The sequence below is a fragment of the Equus asinus genome, chromosome 29 (genome assembly GCF_041296235.1).
Source record: "Equus asinus isolate D_3611 breed Donkey chromosome 29, EquAss-T2T_v2, whole genome shotgun sequence".
Taxonomy (NCBI): Eukaryota; Metazoa; Chordata; class Mammalia; order Perissodactyla; family Equidae; genus Equus; species Equus asinus.
Window position 1 is genome coordinate 17,533,324 of NC_091818.1, and position 25,450 is coordinate 17,558,773.

Sequence of the window (25,450 nt, forward strand, 5' to 3'; positions counted from 1 at the left end):
TTAGTGTTATATCCTTGGGAAGTACTGGATGTGAATACTGAATAAGCATCAACTCTATGTATGGTACCCTGTGATGGTCTAGAGCCATGCTGTTCAACACAGTAGCTGCTGGCACATGTGGCTTTTGAGCACTTGAAATAGGGGTGGTCCACATTGAGAATTGTTGTAAGCCTCAAATACATACTAAAGTTTGAACATTTAATGATGAAAAAAGTTATTAATAATGTTGAAATGCTAATATTTTGTATGTATTGTTAGAATTAATTTCCCTAGTTTCAATTTTTTCTTTTAGTGTGACTACTAGACAATTTAAAAATACATATTTTAGCTCACTTTTGTGACATGCATTATATTTCTATTGGACATCTTCCCAAAAAACTCTAACCATTTAATTTGACTGTTTTAGATTTCCCCCCTCTTTTAATGGGAGAAGTATAAATTAATCTTCCGAATTTTATTTGAGTTAAACTTGTCTAGAATTGGTTTGCATCCTCATAAAAGCCCATTGAGGTTAGGGTTTACATTTTATTCACTTTTGTCATCTGTATACATTGCTTAACCTGGTTGGTGCCTTCCACAAAGCTTACTAAATGTTGAATGGGTGAATGAATGAAGGAAGGAAGGAGTGAGTAAGTCAGAACAGGAGATAAAGGGAAGTCATTTTGAGGATATCTCATGTATTCACAGAGTGAATAATGTCAGGAGGTCAAAGGCTTACTGTCTGTTTTTACTCAGGCATTTGACTCCACATTTCCAGTGCCTGTTTGTAGGCGTAACTGGTCAAATATCAGATATTTCATATGGTTTGACCATATGAAAGACAAAATAAGTTGTTTTATTATATCAAGTTTTTTCTAATAGCACTTTCTGTTCTCCTAAAAGTGGTATTCTGGAATTAAACTGGAGACAGTGGAGGAAATAGGGATTGCTGTGAGTTTGTCTCAGCAAGGCTCACTTCCCCACGGCTGTCGGTTGTCTTAGCTGGAACATGAGTGTGGAAATGCCTGCTTTATCTCTGTTGCTACAAGAATTAGAATTGATGGAACCTAAAGTGGTTTTAGTTAGAAGGTCCTAAGTAAGTGGTAGCTGCTATTACCAACAGGAGCATCCATTTTATGAAGGTTATAGTTTATCTGCAGTTGAGGGTTACATAGCCAAACTATCCTTTAAATAATTTAGCCTTTGATCTTTGTGGCATAATTCCTAAATTATTAAAGGCTATTTTGGAGTATGTTTAGTGAAATTTTACTTGAGTGTCATGATACTAGGATTTCCTGGCTTGGCTGTTGGGAAGTGTGTGATGTTCTAGGCTCCTGTGCTTTGGTGATATTTTAGGGTTGATAATACATAAAAGTGGTGCAGCTCTGAACCATCTGACACCCAGTATTCACGTCCCATTGTTTGTCTAATTACGCAAATGCTCTCATTTAGTGTTCTCTTTGCCTTAAAGAATAACTACTCTGGATCATTGTGTATTCTTTGTATTTAAATATCCTCACTTTATGCAGCACTATGAAATGGGTAGATAATAAATACCATATAAAACTGAAAAGGAAGTGACCCCAAGTAAAAGGCATTCCCTCGTTTTCCCAATGTCAACATTAAAAAATAAAAAGATTTTTGGCCAACTAAATACAAAACTTTTAGTGCTATACGTGGAGTAGTCAAGTTAGTTAATTGATTAGTTATGTATACACATTTCAAAATGATACACACACACACAGTCGTTGTTTTTCCCCCCACTCTCACATTTTGTGAAAAACTTTCATTCAGAATCTTTACATACATCTTACCAGCAGTGTTTTTGCTTTCACTAAGGTACTTCTTCAGTCCTCTGATAAACTTTTTATTTCCATCTAAGTTGTTTGAGGTATAACACATTTTGAAATCATGTTACTACCGGAAATTTTACCCTAAGCCACAAGTACTGTTTACATACCATTAGGGCCTTTTTTACTTTATTTTTTTAAATCACCCTGTGGAAATATGACCATTGTTGTATAATCACTGTAGTGTTGTTTTTTTTAAAGATTTAGTTTTTTTATTTTTCCTTTTTCTCCCCAAAGCGCCCCGCCCCCCGTACATAGTTGTGTATTTTTAGTTGTGGGTCCTCAGTGTGGCTTGATGAGCGGTGCTGTGTCCGCGCCCAGGATCCAAACCGGCGAAACACTGGGCCGCCGAAGTGGAGCACAGGAACTTAACCACTCGGCCACCATGCTGGCCCCTGTATTGTTTTTTAAAATAAATTTTCAAAGTTTCGTTTACAATAATAGCCAAGACTTGGAATTTTTTTGAACCTCCATGAATACTTACTAAATTTGTGCTAAATTTCTTGGTCCCCTTTTTAAAAATAGCATAGTTAATTGAGATGCTTTTAGGCTAAAATGTTTCCCTTAAACATTGAGTTGTTGAAAATCTTGTGATGTAGAATGCTACATAATGTGAGACACTTTTAAGGATATTTCTAAGGGAAATTTTGGGAAAAAATATTTGTCCGATATTTGGGTGTGTATGTTATTAGTGGCTGTTAACCATGCTGAATAAGTGATTTCATGGAAGAAATTTCTTTGATTAGATCCTATGAATTTGAAGGTGGGACATTTGAAATGTATACCTAGGTCAGTCCTAAGTATTACTAAAGTAATAAATTACTAGCAGTATATTAGTAATAAAGGTATTACTTTCAAGGAAAAAATTTTGTTTTTAAACAAGAGCACTTATTATGGTTTGGAGAAAGGTAGTATTTTGCTTAAAAATGAGAAATGAAGCCCATTAGATGTGTCGCTTGATTTTTGCAATTTACTTGCGTATTTGCAATTATGATTATGTAAAGGTTTGAGCATTATACTTTTTATTTCTCCGTGTATTTTATATGTCATTTAGACATTTTTACAAGAAGGGATGCCTACCTCTGCACGATGTGATGATTTAGAAGCCTTAAAAAAGAAGGGTTGCCATCCAGATGACATAGAAAATCCCAGAGGCTCCAAAGATATAAAGAAAAATAAAAATGTAACCAACCGGAGCAAAGGGACGGCAGAGAAGCTCCAGCCAGAAGACATCACCCAGATCCAGCCCCAGCAGTTGGTTTTGCAGTTACGATCAGGTACAAAATTCCAATCCTGTGGAAGCCTTTGTTTCTACCTGAGCTTTTCCACAACAACTTGATATGAGCCTCTTGCCAGTTTCTGCTGACGGCTCGTTCTCACACTGGACCGGCTGCCAAACAAATGTGAAATACGTTAAAGTTTAGAAATTTTTTGCAGACATTTGTAAGTCGCATATATTTGAAATGATAATAAATGTTGCCTAATGTCCAAAGTAAATTCTGTTAAAGATTCAGAAAGTTTTAGATTTAGTGAACTTTGAAAATAAGTCCATCCTCTGTTATGATTACATAATATAAAGAAAACATTTTAACCTATTTTTTCCTTTGTACTTGTTTAATATTGTTAAAATATTAAGGTTTTTGTGATAATCTATGACAGTCCCACATCTGCAAACAAAAAGAAAAAGAAGAAAACACAAGCCCTCTTCCTAGTCTTTCCAGTTTCCATCCCCTTTCTCTCAGAGGAGGGGTGCAGACTCCCGCCTCCATGGCTGCCCTCCCATCCTCCTTCACCCACGGCCAGGCTCCTCGCCTCCATGTCTGCCCTCCCGTCCTCCTTCACCCACGGCCAGCCTCCTCGCCTCCGTGCCTGCCCTCCCATCCTCCTTCACCCACGGCCAGGCTCCTCGCCTCCATGCCTGCCCTCCCATCCTCCTTCACCCATGGCCAGGCTCCTCGCCTCCGTGCCTGCCCTCCCATCCTCCTTCACCCACGGCCAGCCTCCTTGCCTCCATGCCTGCCCTTCTGTCCTCCTTCACCCGTGGCCAGGCTCCTGCTCTAAACCTGTGCTGGCACAGCTCTGCCTTCCCCTTGAACCACAAAGCCTCGTGGACCCTTCTCAGGGCCTTTTTTTCTTTAGCCTTTCTGTACCAAGTGACACCTTTGAACTTCTTGGAAGGCTTTCCTCTTGGCTTCTACAACATCACTCCTGGTTTTTTTCCATCTCTCTTAACGTTGCTTTCCAGTGTTCTTTTTGTGTCGTTTCTTCCTCCTTCTTTGCAGTCCGCTTAATTGCTGGTTGTTCTCTTGTGGATTTAAAACCATCTGTATGCTGTAACAGACTTTTAAGCTCCAAACCCATTTATCCAACTGCCTTTTAGAAGTCTTTAGAAAATCTGCAAGTTAAAAATTTCATGATTTTTCACCCAAACCTTCTCTTTATCCTGTATTTCCTCAGTGAGTTACACCTAACACCTCTTGTGCATCTCTCCTCTTCTCCTTCCTCATTGTTTCAATCTTCATCATCTCCCTCTTAGATTCTTGCTATAGTTTCTCAACAAGTTTCTTTGTCTCTATAATTCATCTTTAAAACTTTTTGCCAGGCTCTAGAGTAAAGATATGATTATGTTATTCACTTGCATATAGTGGTTTCCCATTAAATAGAGAACAATCTTCCCGTAAAACTTCAGTCTCTAAGCAGTTGGGTGTACCCTGCAGCGGGCCCTGACCTACCCACGCCAGTCTAATATGTGTCGTTCCGTCTATTTGTTTTCCTCTGTCATAGTTATAAATCGACTTTTGTCTGTCTTGCCCCCTGTGGACTGGGACTTGTCTTTTCGTGTTGCATCCCCAGGGCCTGGCATTTTAAGTATTTGTGACTGAAATTGAGTACACAGAACCGTTGAGTTACCTATGGAATGTCCAAGCTTTTGTAAAAATTATGGCAATAGTACATTTTATTTTATAGTGTTTACCTTGTAAATCTGATGTACTTGTTTTTTCTCGTTTACTTTTAATTGCTGGCAAGCTAATTTTGTTTTCTAATCTCTCTTTAATTAGGGGAGCCACAAACATTTGCATTAAAATTCAAGAGAGCTGAAGACTATCCCATTGATCTCTACTACCTTATGGACCTCTCTTACTCTATGAAAGATGATTTGGAGAATGTAAAAAGTCTTGGAACCGATCTGATGAATGAAATGAGGAGGATTACTTCAGACTTCCGAATTGGTAGGAATATTGAGAAAATTAATGATTTTCCTTTGTAGGAGCCATGACAGTTTTGTTCTTCACCACATACTTGCAAGATAAATAGGCCTGTTTTTTAGCCTTTTCTTTCTTGAAGGGAATGATACTCCTGTCACATGTCTAATAATATTTCTGCCTCCTTGTTCCTCTGGTACTGTATGCTACTAGGTTACTTGACACAGATTATACCACATAGATATAGGGAAATGCATGCTTGTTTTCACAGGAATTTATTCATTCACTTGTGGATTTATTTTATAAACATGTTGAGTACTCAGATTCTATTTTACTACTCATTAATATGACCACATTTGCCTGTAATAGCCTGTTCTCACTTTAGACCTGAATTTTTCATATTATAATGATTTCCTTTCCAAACCTTATTATTAAAGATAAAGATTGACTTACATGGGGTATCATACTTGATTTTTTTTTTTTAATGCAAGTCTGTCTATCCATCCACCATCCATCTATCCATCTCTCTATGCATTTTTCCTTCACAGGGTTTGGCTCATTTGTGGAGAAAACTGTGATGCCTTACATTAGTACAACACCAGCCAAGCTCAGAAACCCTTGCACAAGTGAACAGAACTGCACCAGCCCATTTAGCTACAAAAATGTGCTCAGTCTTACTGATAAAGGGGAAGTATTTAATGAGCTGGTTGGTAAACAGCGCATATCTGGAAATTTGGATTCTCCAGAAGGTGGCTTTGATGCAATCATGCAAGTTGCAGTTTGTGGAGTAAGTGCATTCATTTTCTATAAAGGGATATTATTTGTGTAAATTTTAAGTATGACTGTACTATCAGTTAATAGAAAAAATTGCCTTAATTACCATGTCATATTTGATTATTCTAGAGAAATACAGAATTTAATCCCTTAAATTCCCTCCAACTACAAGTGTTTTGTTTTTGTTTATTTTTTTCTTTTTGGTGTGGAACGTTCACCCTGAGATAATATCTGTTGCCTGTTTTCCTCTTTTTTTGCTTGAGGAAGATTAGTCCTGAGCTAGCATCTGTGCCAATCCTCCTATATTTTGTATGTGGGACGCCACCACAAGATGGCCAACAAGTGGCCAACAAGATGTGGACAAGTGTAGGTCCACACCCGGGATCCAAACCTACAAACCTGGGCCACCAAAGCAGAGTGCACCAAACTCAACCACAACGCCATGGAGCTAGCCCCAATTAGTGTTTTATAAAAGTATATTTAATCATTTTGTCCCTATATAAGCCAAGGCAGTTAGTTAGTTCATTTATATGGGGCTTTAAAAGCCAAGAATGCTCACCATTTGAAAGAGCAGGGCAATTTAGCTATACTTTAGCTGGTGTTCTGGGTTTTTAGGAGAGGCCCAGGTGGCCTGGCTCTCTGGCTTTGTGCCAGAGGTGAGGTTATCCCAGGTTATCACCGGGAACGTTAAAAGTGCTCAGATGAAACAGTGTCTCACCATTTTCCTTTGGTCAGTTTTCTTCTGCTCATTGTCTTTGAAAGATGTCTTTCCCTGTGTCTTAGTAATTCAAAAAGAAAGAACTTTTTAAGTGCTAGTTTGTAAACTATATGAGAACATTTAGGAGTCATATAATATTTAGAATTTTAATTGCAGGATTTTCAGTGGTAAGTTTGTCTCCATTGGACTAGTGATTAGAATTTTATGACCTGTTTACCAGTTGAGGATTTTGAAATGACCTTTTAATAATATAGCTGGAGCTGAAACTAGAAAACGTTGTGAGGTAGATAAAGTTTCCCTTAATTACCTACTGCTGTCCCATTCCCCCCCACCCTTTTTCCCTTATAGTACCCCTATTCCTAGAAGACCTTCCTTGATTCCAGATGCTTTTTTTTTTTTTCCCTGAGGAAGATTGGCCCTGAGTTAACATCTGCTGCCTATCTTCCTCTGTTTTGTATGTGGGACACCCCCACAGTGTGGCTAAGTGGTGCAGGTCTGCACCTGGGATCTGAACCTGCAAACGTGGGCCAGTGAAGTGGAGCATGCGAAACTTAACCACTATGCCACATGGCTGGCCCCCAGATGCTTCTTAATAGTTATTTTTCCACCAGTCTTTGCTAAGGTGCTAACCGATATCCAAGATAATAATAGGGTATAGTGATCTGGTACAGTGGTGAAGAGAACAGTCTTTAGATTGTTATGACCTGGCTTCAAATTTTCCCACCAGCACTAATCCTAGGCAGCTTCCTTAGCCACTCTAGGGGCTCTTCCTTCTCCTCCAGAAGGGATGATAATAGGTCGACCTCACAGAGCTGTTGTGAAGCTTAAACGCAGTAATCCACGTAAAGTGCCCATAGCCCTCAGCAAACGTTAGCTGCTATGTTCTCGTTACTTCTGACATCTCACTGGGGTAGTTGCAGTTTAAGGACAGTCTCTGCTTTTAAAGCTGAAGAAAGAGTAATATTCCAGGTGGAGCCCAGCCTGACCCGCTTCTGTCCAGCCATTCATCTGATCCTCTTAGCAGCTCATGTGGAGAGTGTTCTCGGGGCTGCCTTCCACACCTCCACCTGTGGATTCCAGTGGGCTGGAGCATCCTGGCCACTCCCGTCCTTCTCTGTTCATCAGGCTGACTGAGAGGACCTGTTCCGCCTACTTCTCTAGATGCAAAAAAGAGAGACGTTCAACTTGGATTGCCAGCATTACTAAACTTCATTCCTGCCTTCAAGGAGTTTGCAGTCTTATGAGGAGATACACAGATGTATTGAGTAAATTTAGACAAATATAATTATAAATTTACCATTGAGAGAAGAGAATTTTACTGCTGCTTTAAATTCTTTGTTTAATAAGGTGCAGAATAAAATAAATGAACAAATAAAAAGTACTGATGAGTTAGAATGGGTGGAATTAAGTAGGTCAGGTCTTTGGAGAAGATAATTTTTTCCGTAGTTAAAAAGGAAGGCCTAATGTGAAGGGTCGATAAAGGAGGTATATGCTATAGAAGATAGAACAAGGATGGAAGAAGGGATGCGAACAAGACAGCAGTAGTCGGGTAAAGGAGGGGACGGGCTGAGGCATTTTTATGTGCTCAGCACATACTCAGCAAGCGCCTACTGTGTAGCGCTGTGCCAGCTACTGGAGATTCGATGATGAGCAAAACCAGGTGTGGTCCCTGCCCCACAGGGAGGGAGTTAGCTTACTGTCTAGTGGGGAGAGAGACATTGATTTTAAAAGAGTCCATTTTTTAAAGGAGCTGAAAGAAATGGGCAACCAGGCAAGATACACTTTTACAATGGGATGGAGGAGCTTTATTCAGTAGGCTGTATGCAGGGTTATTAGCATTATCAGCAAGATTATTAGCTGTGTGAAAAGAGAAGATAAAGAAAAGAGACAGAATTAGGGTAAAAGTACAGTGGTAGCCTATATGAAGATAAGAGATTTATGTTGAGTTATTGTGAGTAGTATTTTGAAATTGAAATCCTTTTCTTTTCAAGTCATTGATTGGCTGGAGGAATGTTACTCGACTACTGGTATTTTCCACGGATGCTGGGTTTCACTTTGCTGGAGATGGGAAACTTGGTGGCATTGTTTTACCAAATGATGGACAGTGTCACTTGGAAAATGATGTGTACACAATGAGCCATTATTATGTAAGTGCTTAATTCCTTACATGTTAAATGGATTTGTGCTGAATTTTAGTGTTTAATACTAAGAGTGTTGTCGGTGCCTGGCTTGTGGATTTTTCAGGGTTTGGGGTTTTGTTATTTTGGTAAGTATGGGCCCTAACCCACTGTGCAGGAAAGCTGGTGTTGCTGTTTCTGAAGATGTGGCTTTGTGCTTGCTTCCTTCCGCTTCGACAAAGGCCCCACTTAGGTGAAAGGAGCTTCTCAGATGCCTTTCCTCCCTGCCTCGACCCAGAGCTGTGTTTCCTCTCGCTTGCGTGTGTCATTTGGTTAGCAAATTTGATATTATTTGTAAACAAGTAATTTGTATAGTCTTACACTCTTTATTTATAGATGGTTTTTAAAAGTCTATACCCTGTCTCTACTGAAAATAAAGGTTGGCAAATTATTCAAGTTCTAGAGGAAATAAACCTTGATGAATCTTGGTCTTTTTCTTAAGTGATAGATAATACAACCTGTAATTACTGGCAATTCTTTAATTTCATTGTTCTGACATATACATAGATAATCTTGTTTCTTGGAACTGTTTTATTATGGAAATTTTTATACACATAAAGATAGAAGAGGATTATAAACCCACATGTACACACCATCCATTTCAGCAATTATTTGTGTTATTTAAAGCAGTCTTGTATAAGTAATCCAGTTATATATGCAAATCATTATTTTCGAGAAGTATTGAAAAGACAAAAAACATGACTACAGAAGGACCGCATAACTTTAATGTAGACAATGAAGACACTGAAATTGTTAGAGATTTTGTTTACCTTGGTTCAGTCAACAATTTAAATGGAGACTGCAGCCAAGAAATCGAGAAGACGGGGACTTGGAAGGGCAGCAATGAAAGAATTAGGAAAGATCATCAAGGGTAATTAGAGACCAAGGCCAAGATTGTCCACACCCTTGTATTCTCAATTACTGTGTATGGGTGTGAAAGCTGGGCAGTAAGGAAGGCTGACAGGAAAAAAAATGGACTCATTGGGAATATGGTGATGGAGGAGAGCTCTGTGGATACCCTGGACTGCCAGAAAGATGAACGAGTGGGTCCTAGAGAAAGTTAAACTTGAACCATCACTGGAGGTAAAAATGATAAAACGGAGGCTGTCCTACTTGGGGCACATCATGAGAAGGCAGGAGTCTTTGGAAATGACAGTGATGCTGGGAAAAGCAGATGCAGCAGGAAAAGAGGAAGAGCAAATATGAGATGGATGAGCCCGTAAAGGAAGCCATAGACCTGAGTCTACAGAAGCTGAGCAGGGCTGTTGAGGACAGGACATTGTGGACATCCCTCATTCATAGGGTGGCCAGGAGTCGGAGCCAACCTGACAGCCTGTAGCACATACTGAAAAACTGGAATGGATTGGATGTACTTACATAACTAAATTTGATTACTTAATTTCGTAGGATTATCCTTCTATTGCTCACCTTGTCCAGAAACTAAGTGAAAATAACATACAGACGATTTTTGCAGTTACTGAAGAATTTCAGCCTGTTTACAAGGTAAATATATATGGTGAGATAAAAAGAGGAATAAATTTCTAGACCCTTTTGTTTAGTCATTAGAGGCAGAATCATGTTTGAATTGAAATATGGGACAATGGCACCAGTTAGACAGACTGGATTTTATGAAAGTGATTTATGTTACATTTTAATCACATATTATAAAACTAGTCTTTCTTAGATCTGATTCCTTAAGTTATTTAGGAAACGTATAGGGAACTGGTACTTAAATAAATATTAGATACTTGGTAGATGCTAATTGGTTGAATGAATATATTTGTATTTTATATGTTTTATCTTTTAATTGCAGGAACTGAAAAATTTGATCCCTAAGTCAGCAGTAGGAACATTATCTGCTAATTCCAGCAATGTAATTCAGTTGATCATTGATGCATACAATGTGAGTACATTTTAAATAAGATCTGTTCTGGACAACAACCTGTTGAAAAAGTAAAACTCCATTGATACGCAAGCCCAGAGGACAACATGAAACTTAAATCCTATATATCTGGAGGAAAAACTCTTATCTTTTCTTACAAAAGCATAATTATTTGCATAGCCTAAACAAAGCAAAAATGAGATAAAGGCATATGGAGAAAATTTCTAAATATCTGTTTGAATGTCACTAAGCAATAGGTCTCCTTGTTGGAAAGCAAGTGTGAAACATAACTTACGTTTAGATTAAGGATTACCTCAATCTTTTTTTTCCTGTCCAAAGTGTCTTATAGATTCATCTATTTTGATGAATTGTGCTGGAAAAGGTTTCTTGCCAATTCTCTTGCCATATATGTAGAGGATATGGTTTTCTATTCTCAAGAGGTACACACATGCTCGTGTACATGTACCATAAAATATATGCAAATGTATTATATATATATATATATATATATATATATGTATATGACTTATGTATTTTAAAAAGATTTGTAAGATTTTTTCTCCCCGCACATGGAAGGAAGTTGAATTGAAATTAAAGAAGAATTGTGTTCTCCATCTGGAGCTTAATTCAGAGTACCTTTAGTGATACTCATTAAGCATTGGTTAATAATCATTTCAAGTAATCTGTAGCATTTGTAATATTGTGGTAACCATTTTATGCTGCGTACACTGCCTCCACCCCTCAACCCTTTGACAGGTTGAATTTTAGATATTTTTTACCTCATGTCAGGGGTTCCCAAAATGTTTTAGAAAGATCATACTTGAAAGAGAGAGGTTTTTACAGAGATTTTCAAGATTCCAGTTGTTCCATGTCTTCCCCATAGCTGTTCTCCCTCTTAACAGAATATCTTAATGTTTTCCTAACTCCCATCCACGGGATTAGTGGACAGAGAGAGCTCACTGCTGCAGCTTTCTCCATGTGTCCGCAGTGGTCTCATCCTGAAAAAGCACTCGCCTCAATCCTTCCTACTTGGGATTTGGGATTTGTTTTTTGCCCGGGGCTACAGTGGCTCCGAAGCACGTTGTTCCCAGATTGTGTGGTGGATTGTTGACCTCAGCTCGTCAGCTGGACATGGTGGGAGCAGAGCCAGGTCTCCAGAGCGCAGGGAGCATGTTTGTTCTGAGTTCTCAGGATTCCTCATATGGCCTCCGCTGTGTGATCAGTAATGTTTTAGCCCAGTAATTAAAACACAAATGCTCTTAACTTTTTCAATCATGTACATTATTTTGAAGAATTGATCCTTGTTAATTAGAGCCTGTTTCTCTGGGTTCTGAGTTTCCTTGTCACTCAGGATTTGGCTTCAAATATTATGTAAATCATATTGTTTTCTTAACACTTCATTTTACCCACTGGTTTTATGCATTCAGCTTATTTTGTAGTAGTACTTTGCTTGCCTTTTTTTTGTATAATTAGTCTTTCTTTTAGTCCCTTTCCTCAGAAGTCATTTTGGAAAACAGTAAATTGCCAGAAGGAGTAACAATAAATTACAAATCTTACTGCAAGAATGGGGTAAATGGAACAGGGGAAAATGGAAGGAAATGCTCCAATATTTCCATTGGAGATGAGGTATGTTGTATAAACATTTTCTGAAGGAAAAAAATGACTTGTTTTAAGCAACTTAGTTTGTAATTTGGGAAACAGTAGAAGAAATGAATAGCTTTTCAGAATACTTTTTAGTACATTTAAATTGCATACTTTCTTGGTTTTTTCCTTCAAGGTTCAGTTTGAAATCAGCATAACTTCAAATAAATGTCCAAATAAGAATTCTGAAACCATTAAAATCAAGCCTCTGGGCTTCACTGAAGAGGTGGAGGTTGTGCTTCAGTTCATCTGTGAGTGTGAGTGCCAGAGCGAGGGCGTCCCCAGCAGCCCCCGGTGTCATGAGGGCAACGGCACGTTCGAGTGCGGGGCCTGCAGGTGCGTGAGGCTGCAGGAGCACGGGGTGGGGGGGGGGGGGCGGGGCGCGGCGCGTGGGCTTGGACACTGACGGGCAGGCCATCTTTTGGGACATCCAGAGAAAATCTTTCTATTTGGAACAAATAAATCATTTGTTCCAGCAGTTGTGGCTCACCACAAAATCAATTTGATGATCTTGTGTGTGATATTTATAGAAAGTTCTTCCCTGCCTTTTTTCCCTAAGAAAACTGCTGTTTACTCAAAAACTTTTGTAGCCATCCAAGACGTATATTTAACAAACTGTTGAGGTAGCATTTGAGATTTTCTCTCATGTGATAGCAATCTGAATTCTCTAGAGCTAAATGAGCTTATGTAAAATATGTCTGTAGAAAGATGTTTTGGAAAGATATATCAAATTTATAATGGTGATTTTATCTGGGAAATGGATTAGGAAGTAATAAAGGGTGTTCACCTTATACCACATGTACATTGTAACAATTTTTTTAAAATAAGTTATTTTGTAAAATTAAAAAGAAAACTATTTTCAGAACATAGAATCTACTACTCACAAAACTTGAATCAAATTATTTTAAATTTTATTTTCACGTTCTGGTTACTGTCAATTAAAAAGTAAAACTAAATATACTCTGAATACAGCTTTCTCCTTAAAGGGATAGGAGGAGGGGAGAGTATTTTGATCTAAATGTTAGCCCCAAATGACTAGGCTTTGAAGGGTCTTTAATCATGAGAAAAATAAATGACTGCATTTTGCCATCGGTTATTAACTGTCTATTCCAAATAACAATTAAAATGTTACATTTTTACTCTCTATGTTGTACGTATCTTGACTGAGTCATTTAGATCCATTTTTAGTAAAACATCTTTTAACTAAAATGATTGTCTTGAAAGTGTTTTGCCTTCATTCCTGCTGTGTATTTACCAGAATTAGTGAGCCAGTGTCTGTGAGCGTGACGTGTTATAAAAATAGACAGTGTGTCTGAAAAGTCTGGACTCATCGGATAAATTTATTTTTAAACAGTGTGTTAATTATATTTTCAAATGTTAATGCTCAATATGTTTTTCTTCAACTTCTATACACTTTTTGGGGTATATTTATTGTACACTTTTTTAGACTAACAGTTGGACCGTTCCTTTAAATTTAGAGATACTTCACCTATAATAGCAAATATAATAGCATATTATTTGAAAACATACCTACCATACTCTTTTTTTCTTTTTAAGTGAAATCATCTCCAGTACAATTGCATGTAATTAACGTACTCTAAAAATAAGTTTATCCTACGTTTCCAATGTTTTGTCCACCTGTTCATTGCCAGATTATATTTTCATCTTGATCAGAAGATTGTTTTCCAAGCCCCTTGCATATATTCCACATGAACTTGAATGACTGGTGTGTGTGTGTACACTTTTGTACGTCTGTGACGTGTGGCATGAACACTCCATGTAATATAATTGTCGTTTGAAGGGATTGTTCATAGTCTTATTTTCTCTCCCAGTCTTTCTCACAGCATGACTTGTTTTAAATTATTTTTATTTTATGTGATTGAAATTTTGGACTCTTTCTTTAGGTGCAACGAGGGGCGTGTTGGCAGACACTGTGAATGTAGCACAGACGAAGTGAACAGTGAGGATATGGATGCTTACTGCCGGAAGGAAAACAGTTCAGAAATCTGCAGTAACAATGGAGAGTGTGTCTGTGGACAGTGTGTTTGTAGGAAGAGGGATAATACAAATGAAATTTATTCTGGCAAATTCTGCGAGTGTGATAATTTCAACTGTGATAGATCCAATGGCTTAATTTGCGGAGGTGAGAAAGGGGTCTGAAGATGGTTATAAAATATGATCCCATCTAATACCATAAAAAATGTTGTTTTCTTGGAGAATACGTAGAAAAAGGGCAGCGCTGAGGATCAGTCCATCCCTTTGATACACTTTCTTCCACGTTATTGCTTATTTTTACTTCTAAATCAGTACTGTGATTTTCTATTTTTACCACTTTTATGAGAAATGATATTTTTAATTGCAGGAAATGGTGTTTGCAAGTGTCGTGTGTGCGAATGCAACCCCAACTACACTGGCAGTGCGTGTGACTGTTCTCTGGACACTACTTCATGCATGGCCACCAACGGCCAGATCTGCAATGGCCGGGGCATCTGTGAGTGTGGGGCCTGCAAGTGCACAGATCCCAAGTTTCAGGGGCCAACCTGTGAGATGTGTCAGACGTGCCTTGGTGTCTGTGCTGAGCATAAGTAAGTATTTTCTAATTGCTTGCAATAGTTGGTATTTGCTGGCTGTTCACCTAACAATGTATTATCGCTCCCACTGGAGCAGTGCTGACATTTGGTTACACTGTAAACCATATCTGCCACACTGAAGCCTGCACCTTAAAACTCTGTCTCAGTAGTTAGCATCTGTCGCATGATATTGAAATGTGTCATATGAGACTGGTGCCATTATTTTGATCTGAATTTGCTATATAATTGAATCCATGTGGTAACCTTTGTTAAATTAGCATTACCAATTGCTTAATTACTATCTTTTCACTAAACTAAGAAAAATTGAAAGTCTGCACCTTGAAAGGACTGTTATTGTACCAGCAACACATTGTTTACGTTATTTTGGTTTGATGTTCTGTGTATGTAATATCTGATAGGGGTAGTTTTATTTGTTGTTAGCACCATAGAGTGGATTCTGACTCCTAGCACTGTGTGGACAGCAGAGCAGAACCCTGCCCTCCTTTCTGCATCATCCTCTCACCTTCCGGGCTATGATACGTGCTCCACTGCTATTCACGGGGTTTTCATGGCTGTGGTTTTTGGAAGTGGGTGGCCAGGTCCTTCTTCCTGGTCTGTCTCAGTCTGGAAGCTCCACTGAAACCTGTCCACCATGGGGGACCCTGCCGGTGTTTGAAATCCTGGTGGCAGAGCTTTCAGTATCCCAGCCACATGCAGCCACCACAGTATGACACCCAACTGACGGTTGGTGTGGCTCCCTGACTGGGACAAGAACCCAGGCCGTGGCCACGAGAGTGCCAGATCTTGACCACCAGGGCTGACTAGTTTTATTTTATTACTCATTTCTTTCTTTTTTGTAATTTTAGTTTAAAGTGTAATAAACCTATTATTTCACTTGGGAAACTAGTATCTTTGTATTTAGTTTTCCCATCTAGAAATGTAGTGTACTTCTCCTCTCCATTTATTCAGATCTTTCATAGCTCTTGGTTTCATTTGGTCACATTTTGAGTGCAGCACATGCAATAACCTTTAAGCATATATTTATTTTAGGTAATAAATTTGAAGTGTGATAATTTTTGTTTTAACAGAGAATGCGTTCAGTGCAGAGCCTTTAATAAAGGAGAAAAGAAAGACACATGTGCCCAGGAATGTTCACATTTCAACATTACCAAGGTTGAAAATCGGGACAAGTTACCTCAGCCAGGCCAGGTTGATCCCCTGTCTCACTGTAAGGAGAAGGATGTGGACGACTGCTGGTTCTATTTCACGTATTCAGTGAATGGGAACAATGAGGCCATTGTTCACGTTGTGGAGACTCCAGGTTTGATCATTTCAAAATGTTTTTCATTTTATGTCTTGTTTCTACTACTTGGGCCTATTGGCAGTTTCCCTAATATCCAGCTTGATTACTTTAGGTCCAAGTTGGGATATTTTTGATCTCTCAAAGCATAAAATAGTATTTAACTAACTAAGTAAGAAATGAAAAGAGAAAGCAAGTGTTAGGTGTTATCATTGGAGAGTTTGAAGACTGAGTGCGGTAATCTACAGAAAAGCTCTCAGAACGTGTCTGCACTCAGCAGGTTCCCGTATGAACCAGGGCATTGTTGGCGGTGTTTAAATCTGAGCATGAGTTAGGTGTGGACTCTGAGAAAGGTAATTGGTTAAAATATATTATAAAGTGTGAATTGTTCAGCTTCTCAGAAGAGACAATATTTTTATCTTGGTTTTTCGAGGTGCTTTTTTGTATATTCTTTGAAATTTTCTACATTTGTATATAGGTTTTTGTGAGAATGTACGTTTTCTTTTCTTTTGGATAGATATTTGGAGTGGATTTGGGGGGCATATAGTAAGCATATATTTAACTTTCTAAGAGACAGCCAAACGTTTTCAAAATCTCTGTCCTGTTTTGCATTTTCAGATAAGTGTTTTGCAAATATTATCTCCTAGTCTATGCTTCCTTGTCTTTCATTTTCTTAATAGTATTTTTTGAGGACCATAAGCTTTAATTTTGATGAACTACACTTTACCAAGTTTTTCTTTTATGGATCTTGCTTTTACTATTGTATTTAAGAATGCTTTGCCTAACACAGACTCATAAGAATTTTTCTCCTGTGTTTTCTTCTAGAACTTTTATAGTTTCTGATTTTTCATTTAGGTCTATAACCCATTTTGAGTTAATGGTAGCATGTGGAGTGAGGTGCACTTTTTTGCTTGTGGATGTCCAGTAGTTCTAGTACCATTTGTTGAAAGACTGACCTTTCTCCACCTTTGTTGAACATCAGATGACCTGATGTGTGTGGACCTATTTCTGACTCTTTATCCTGTTCCCTTAATCTGCGCATCTGTCCTCTAGCCAGTACCACTCTTCTCAATTACTGTCGCTTTATAGCTGGTCTTGAAATCTGGTAATGTGAGTTGTGCAACTTTGTTCTTTTCTAAGAGTGTTTTTGAAACACTTTTCTGGTTCTCTTCCTTCCTTGTAAATTTTAAAATTAACTTGCTGATATCTACAAAACTCCTGCCAGGATTTTGATGGAGATTGCATTGAGTTTATCTATCAAACTGGGGGAGAATTTGACAGCTTAACAATATTGAGTCTTCCAATACATGAACATGAAATCTCTCTCCATTTACTCAGATCTTCTTTGATTTCTTTCATCAGTGTTTAGTATTGCACATGTTTTGTTAGATTATGCATAAGTATTCCTGATTTTTAATGCTATAGTAGAAGATGCTATTTTCTAAATTTTAATTTCCATTATGTAAAAATAAATTTCCATATAACATATGGAGTTACATATGCTTTTTGTTTATTGACTGTAATCCTGTGCTCTTATAAACTCACTTGTTAGTTCTAGCGTCTTTGAGAGTGTACATTCACTTGTCTTGTATTTTTTTCCGATAGGGTTTTATGAGACTGCCCAGCTCTCTGTAGTTTGGGCTGTAATTTGCACATATTAATCCCTTGTGTGCTCATTCTTTCCTCCTTATTGACAGAGTGCCCCACTGGTCCAGACATCATTCCAATTGTAGCTGGTGTGGTTGCTGGAATTGTTCTTATTGGCCTTGCATTGCTGCTGATTTGGAAGCTTTTAATGATAATTCATGACAGAAGGGAATTTGCCAAATTTGAGAAGGAAAAAATGAATGCCAAATGGGACACGGTAAGTTGCAAAACATCTAAAAAGTAAGGTGGTTCGTAAAGTAAATGTAATACGTCTAAGATTTAACTCTAAAACTGATTGTTACAGTCCTCTTTAAATATTTTAAAGTTCATTATTCAGAGAACTTGGATTTAGTGAAAAACTGAAAACATCTTAAATACATCCCATTAAAACAAAACATTATAAGAATGTGTCTTCTGGTTACTGTGGTCACTGTTTTTATTTCTTTAATAATTTTTATCTTAAATCTACTCTTTTGCCTTTTCATCTCATGTAAAATAGAATCCCAAATGTGTAGCAGACTGGTCAATGGAAAGCTTCTTTTTTTTCCCCAACAAAGAACCTTGAGTGGAAAGCAGCCAGACTTAAAAGGCTACATGCTGTATGATTCCATTTATGTGACATTTTGGAAAAGGCAAAACTGTAGGGGCAGAAGTCAGATCAGTGGTTTCTGGGGGCTGGAGTGGGGGAAGGGGCACGAGGGGTCTTCTTGGGATGATCTTAATTGTGGGCATGTTTATACATTTGAGAATTCATGGAACTCTATACTTAAAAAGGGTATAATTTACTTTCTGCAAATTATAACGCCATAAACCTTGCTTTATAAAAAATTTTAAAGCTATAAATTACTGAAAATTTGTGCTAGCATTTACTGCTTTGAAATACAGAGTCAGACGGGCGAGGTATTGGCCCTCGTGTATTCATCTTTTGACACAAGAAGGCAGTGACAGTCTTCAGTATTTTTAAGTTGTAAATGAATTGTAATCATTTGCATTTTACTACAATTTACTCGGGTTTTTAAAAAAATTAGTAAATTTCTGAACTGTAGAAATAGTAAAAATTCTTTTACAGTGTTTAAACACTATACATGTCAATTTTTTTTCTGATGAAATCATTAGAAACTATTTCTTTTACTTTAGCAAGAAAATCCGATTTACAAGAGTCCTATTAATAATTTCAAGAATCCAAACTATGGACGTAAAGCTGGTCTCTAAGTAGCCGTTCGTATTTCCTTTCATTTCCGTCTTTGCATGTGAGCTATTATCCCTTTTTACTGCACTGTGTGTCCTCTACCACTGTTGCTGTTCTTTTAAAAGTCTGGCTTTATTTATATGGCTGTATTACAGCTTTTCTTTTTGTGTGTTAGTTAGTGTTTAAGAAGTGCTTTAAAATAAGCTTTATGATACAGAAGCAGCAGCTGTGCTGTAGGGAAAAGAGAATGTGCTTTGTGGTCAGACAGGCCCCCGGTCAAATCCCAGCTCTGCCACGTCGTGAGGCCGTCACGCCCAGCACGTCAGCGTTTCCTCTTTCACAGGCCGTCGGTAGCCCTCTATCTGTCGTGTGCCGTGGTTGCTTTGGCTAATGAACTGCAGTGTATGACATCACCCTGTCAGCTATCACCCTCACTACAGCCTTATGCCTTAGGTGGTATTATCCTTATATAATAATTTCTATATGTAAATTTTAGGGTTAAATAGTGGAAAGTGAATGTCAAATCTAAATTGCAAAATAGAAAAATGTAACTTGATGTAACATTTATATAGTATACAATATATAACAACAATATTATTGTTATTAGTTCTAGACATATTTTGAGATCCTTAGTTTGTTGATTGTAACTTGAAATACCGTTAAAAACCAGAAGGCCTTTTATTTATACATGTTTTTTTCTTTTTAGTTATTGAGTGGTTCTCATGTTCAAAGCTAACATTGAACTTTTTTAAAGATAAGAAAGACTTTACAAAGAAAAATGCTATTACAGTTTTAAATAAAAACTTAGTTGAAAATTTCATAGTTGTAATAAGGCTTACTTATCATATTCTTTAAGCTAGGATAAGTTATTTTCGAGAATGTATGTTTTACCTACATGACAAATTTATTATTTTCTCTCTTATCAGTAGTGGACAGGATTCTTCCTTATGTCTGAATTGTCATGATGTGCTTCTAGCATATTTTAATATAATCATGTAAGCCCCTAAAACTCACTGATAAAAAGGTCATGATTAGAGCACATCCTCCTGACTGGTGGATCCAGAACTTGTCTTTCCTTTCCCAGCTACTTTTATCCTTATTTCTCACGTGAGAGGAGTGAGGCCCAGAAGGTTCGGTGACTTGACCAGTTCACATGGCTGGTCGGTGGAGGAGCTGGGATTCAGACCCAGCAGCTGGGCTGGGATCCGCGTCTTACCTGCCATTTGCCGTAGCTACCACATGCCTTCAGGAGACTCCGTCAGGGAGAGTGGCTCACTCCTCCTGAGAATTACAGCTTTTTGACGTTTGTAGTAACTTAGAGTGACCCTGCTGCTCTGGGCAAGCACTGTAATAGGGAAATCACTTTATTGCGTGGAAACCAACCCCACAGTTTTGCTTATTGATTCCAATGGGAGTGTACTTATAAAATAATAACTAATGAGATCTTAAAATACAGGAATGTTTAATATTTTTAAGAGATATAGGAAGTACCCATAACATTGGAAACCATTACTTGTCAGATTTTTCTTTTGTTTCTAAGATTTTAAGACTTTCGAAATGGCAAAGTTATATTTGATGGCAGAAAATCCTAGTCAGCTCCGTAATGGGCAGGCTGCTACACTTTGTGTTGGTCTCAGACTGGACGCATCTTCTCTTTCTCACCTAGTACTGTCCAGAATATCACTTTTAGAAAGAAAGTGATTTGCTGGGATTTTTTTCTTTCTTTTTTTGGTAGGTCAAAAACAGTCAAAATTGACAATTCCATATGGTTACTTCTCATGTGAGAGAAATTTCTGCGTCCTACGAAAAGGTGAAATTTTCACCTTTGCTGTACTTTAAATTATACTTTGAAGGGAATTATCAATAATTAATCGTGAAACAGTGTTTACATTGTTAACTTAATTTTTGGATAAAATGTTACTTCTTTAGCTAAAATAAAAATTTTGGATAATTCAAGAAGAAAAAGTTTAGTAAAAATTTCTTTATTCCTTAGTGAAATCCAGGCAAAGTAATGGCTACAGGTTATTAGATGTTTTCTCAAGAAAAATTAAAGTAGAAATAAACAATAGAAATTAATGAACGACGATCAGGAAATTAAAACAAATCATGGCCGGTAGAGGACTTTTCTGATATGGGACCAAGGTTTGCCCATCAATTAATTATGTCATTAACATATTTCAGATAATGGGCAAGCAGTGTTAATTCTTTCAGCACATAAGACTACCATGTGGGTACATTTAAAAAAATAAATTATCGACTTTATGGTTGTTAAAGTCGATTGAAAAAATTGTCTAGTTTATCCTCCCCTGCTGTTAGGCAAATTTAAATGTGAATCCCTGGTCTCCCACCGTTGTGCATTGTGTATCTATTTATATTACATTAGAGAGATGATTCTGTAGCCACTACTGTCAGCCATTCCACTGTGAGCACAGGGATGGCATTTTACTGAGTACTGAGGACTTCATTTCTGAATATAACCCTGTTCTCTTCCTTTAAATAGGCTTTGCTTTTTTTCGGGATGGGGTGGGGTTGCACTCTGAACGATGGAAACTAATATGGGTTACTGTAGTTTACCTCCGTTTAAAATGGTGCCTAACATGGATAGTTTAATTTTACCTCTAACCTTGCATGTTCAGCTTTTGTTTGGATGGACTTTGAAATAATAAGTGTAAATGTTTGTGTATATGAAAAGGCAAACTTTTCTCCAAAGGTAAGTTCTGCCATGAAAATTGTGCTTTGGACTCATCGATGACTTAGGTGTTTTTCTCTTTTGTTTTTTGTCTTCTGAGTTTTTTTGTACTTCCCTTACACTTCTTAAGTCTTAAATATTAGATGTATTTAATACATTATTTTAAAGAAGTTTAATTTAATGGTAATTTGTTTTCCAGGCATATTTGAAGGAATGGGCAGTGCTAGCCTCATATGCAGATAGGAAGATGGAAATAAAGAGTGTAGCTTATGTGTACTATATAACTGGTCAAGAAGGAGTTGCTAGGATCCAGTTTCCTGTGTCCATTATAAAATGTCTGCTGTAATGTCCGTATAATAGAGTATTCGCTCCATTTGGGGTTAGAACTCAGAAGTTGATATCCTATATGATTTTTATCATCCAGATTATATAATGTTTGTGTCTGAGGGATCCTGAGTTCTTCCATGTTTCTGAAATGACTGGTCAAGTTGTATTTTGTGGGGTGGGGTGGAGTGAGGGGGCACTAAGGCATGTTGTCATGTTTTCATTGGTATTCAGACTACCTGCTGAGGTGAAGTCACAGTGGTTTATTTTGTGTCTTCAGGACCCAGCCCTCATGTGCTATGCTTCCCCTCAGTGATTTCCAGTCTTTTTAGCATGGCACACAGGACGGTTGGTGACTTGGCACTGGCCTCTTTCTTCTCTCCTCTTCCTTCCCCACACCTCAGAACACACACTCACACGTGCCCCCTTGAAGACTTCTGAACTGTATATATTTCTACATAAATGTGCCATTCTTTTCCCTACACCTTGACTTTGCTTATGAACTTTGACTTTGCATATGTTTCTATTAATCTTTCAATATTTTATCTATAGTCTATGAAAATATTTCTAATCATCCCAGAGTCACTTCCTTTTTTCTTACACTGTTTCCATATTACGTACATAATTCTATACTGTACTATATCCAAGTGCCTAAATTTATGTTAATATTTGTCATCCACCAAACGGTACCCTTCTAGAGAGCAGAAATTGTGGCAAGTGAAAGCCAGATCCAAACAGAATCTGCAATGAAGTGTGAATAAAATTTAAAAGCAAAAATTAGTTTATATGCTTTGTATATTTTTAAAAATCACTGCAAATGGTTCTATAGTGAGATATAAACCTAAACAACATTTCAAAATCTTAAGTTTTGCCTAAAAACTTAATGATTTAAGTTTTTATTTAATATTTATTTGATTTGTACTCACTGTAATTTCCTCTGATACAGGATTATTTGGCCCTGGTCTATTTTCAGTTTATAAAAACAGGAGACAAAAGAAAGCTGTAGCAGATATTTAAATGTAGCACCTAGCATAAGAGAATTTTTTAAGAAACTGGTAGTGTGGGGTTGTGTGTTATTTTTCTACTTGAAAACATCCCTGTCAGTATATTTGTGGATCTTGAAAGATCTCTGTGGTTATGTTTTGGAGTCATTTACTAGGTTTGATTTCAGTACTCTTTACTAAAATATAGTATCCCAATAAAAATTAAACATTTCACCAATATGATATTGAAGGATAACAATTATTTCATGAAGAATGGTAATTATTTTTGTTAACATGCTAAGCAAATTTGGCCATGTGATGACTTGGCGGACTCCACAGTGCCTTCAGTGACGCTGACAGCCTTACCCAAGAACTCTCTAAGTCACTAACTTTTGTGGAAGAGCCTCAAGAGAACACCTGCCTCACAGAGATGAAAGCCAAGGGTTCCCAGTAATTATCAAGCACCTTCTGTGTGCAATAAAGGCTTAAGAATCAGGCAGTTGATGGCAGAAAAGCTAATTCTTCAGGAGAGGTATTCTTCCTTAAAACAGGCATTCAAAACTAGTTCAAAGGAGAGAAACCGTAACAGCACATTCTCTGCTGTGGAGGACTTTCTTAAATCCAATGAAGAAAGGGCTCAAGAATGAATAACGCCAGACTACAGGGGCACCTTTAGATTGTTTGTAGAGCAAAGCTTTCATTTTTGTGTAAACTTGTATTAATGCCTTTAAAAAAATTGAGTGTGATATCTGGACAGATAAAATGGAAATGACTTATGAAAATGACTAACTTTCAGGATTGTTTTATGAAATAATATTACATGATTTTAGTAGAGTAACTGGGCATTTTTCTCACTTTTTTTTAGGGTGAAAATCCTATTTATAAGAGTGCTGTGACAACTGTTGTCAATCCGAAGTACGAGGGAAAATGAACACTCGCTGTGCAAATTTCACAACACTGAATGCAAGGCAGTACTTTTCCTAGTCACAGTAAGGTAGCTGTAGGGCTGTACCGCCATGGGGTTACTCATGCCGGTTTTGAAAGTGTACAATATGTATAATTTTAAAAATTTGTTATTATTTTGAAAATAATGTTATCATCAATGCCAGGGACTGACCAGAGACTTGAGACAGGATGGTTGTCCTCATCATAAGGTCACGTGGTGCCTTTTTGACCTTTTCCTCCTGGGCTGTTGAAATCAAATTCTTATTGGATCGAGTGGTGTGTCTACAGTGATGGAAGGGCAGTAGTTAAAATAATGAGTATGATGAGAGTTTCTATTAATCACGTATTAAAACTGATCTTTAGCTTTACAGATATGTCAGTTTTCAGTTATACAGAATCCACAGTAAATTTCTGCCAGCTAGTTTAGAATTGTTTTAAATTTATTACTTTGCTATTTGCCTAGTAGACATGACTGATGACATATCTGAAAGACAAGTGTCGGGAGTTACTGGTGTAAAATAGTTTTGAAATATTTGATCTACAGAGGCCATGGGAAAAAGTCAGAGAGTTAGAAAGGGAAACCATAGCTTTAAAACCTGTGTGCCATTTTGAGAGTTACTTAATCTTGGTAACTTTTATGCCTTCTTTTTATAAATTCAAGCCTTCAGGAAAAGTATTGGGAAATTTTCTGCAAAAAAGTCCTTGATTTAGCATTATTTACATAAAGGCCTTAATTTCCATAGTACTTGCTGAATTGGGGACCTTTGGGTGAATTTGTTTTATTCATTTTATTTTGTTTGAAGCCTGGTGCTTTTTACCACCTCTTCTAATCATTTAATGTATTTGTTTGCAATTTGGGGGTAAGACTTTTTTTAATCACTTTTTTTCTTTGATGTTTTTCTGTAAATTCGCCTCTTAGTGAGCGTGTGAAGTTGTACTGTGGCTTACGCAACAGCTCTCACTTAAGCGACTCTTACTTTCAGGCAGTGCCGCAATACACCACTGTATAGTTACTTCTCACTGTCAGAGCTGCCCATTTTGTTTCATACCAGTCACATCCTTGTTTTAAGTGCCTTTTAATTTTAACAGTTCACTTTTTACAATGCTGTTTACTGAAGTTATTTATTAAATAAAACTGCCTAAAATATTTAATTTGGATGTTTTTGCTCTGTATTGATATCTTTTGTCAATTTGTGTGCATGAAATTTTTATAGCTTAGAGGTTGACAAAAAACATTCTGGTTGATGGGTATTTCACTTAAGAAGCTAAAACATATTTCTTAAAAAAAGAAAAAAGAAGAAGAAAAGATGTGCTAGCGACAATAAGGAAAGTTATATGGTAAAGCAGACTTTCAGACTATCTTTGGACTCTCTAAATAATATTGTATAAATACTCATTCCACGCACCTCCCCTCCCCCAGACTAGGAGATGGGTCTCATCCCTGCATTGAGCAGAGTTAACTCTTTGTGAATATCATCTTAGAGCTGTTCATTAGAAGCTGGAATTGTATCATTTTACTCAAGGTACAGATAGGGCATTGTTACTTTTTTGATAAGGAAAATAAGATTTTCCTTAGGTT

General features: G+C 37.4%; 1 protein-coding gene across 3 annotated transcripts in view; it reads left to right on the top strand.

The window, feature by feature from the left end:
- Nucleotides 1–25,023, top strand: part of ITGB1 (integrin subunit beta 1) — a 45,656-nt gene extending 20,633 nt beyond the window's left edge. Inside the window, exons 4-17 of one of the 3 annotated variants that reach the window (XM_044761890.2) lie at nucleotides 2,884–3,106; nucleotides 4,889–5,059; nucleotides 5,581–5,819; nucleotides 8,516–8,671; nucleotides 10,109–10,204; nucleotides 10,515–10,604; nucleotides 12,069–12,209; nucleotides 12,361–12,560; nucleotides 14,129–14,367; nucleotides 14,587–14,809; nucleotides 15,883–16,115; nucleotides 17,792–17,958; nucleotides 18,879–18,959; nucleotides 23,792–25,023. In XM_044761890.2, coding sequence (XP_044617825.1) covers nucleotides 2,884–3,106; nucleotides 4,889–5,059; nucleotides 5,581–5,819; nucleotides 8,516–8,671; nucleotides 10,109–10,204; nucleotides 10,515–10,604; nucleotides 12,069–12,209; nucleotides 12,361–12,560; nucleotides 14,129–14,367; nucleotides 14,587–14,809; nucleotides 15,883–16,115; nucleotides 17,792–17,958; nucleotides 18,879–18,953 — 2,253 coding nt within the window. In that variant the 3' untranslated portion in view covers nucleotides 18,954–18,959; nucleotides 23,792–25,023. Of the gene's footprint in view, nucleotides 1–2,883; nucleotides 3,107–4,888; nucleotides 5,060–5,580; nucleotides 5,820–8,515; nucleotides 8,672–10,108; nucleotides 10,205–10,514; nucleotides 10,605–12,068; nucleotides 12,210–12,360; nucleotides 12,561–14,128; nucleotides 14,368–14,586; nucleotides 14,810–15,882; nucleotides 16,116–17,791; nucleotides 17,959–18,878; nucleotides 18,992–23,791 lie in introns of all 3 variants that reach the window. The other 2 variants (XM_070500956.1, XM_044761891.2) reach the window with 2 other exon arrangements.
- Nucleotides 25,024–25,450: the final 427 nt, after the last annotated feature.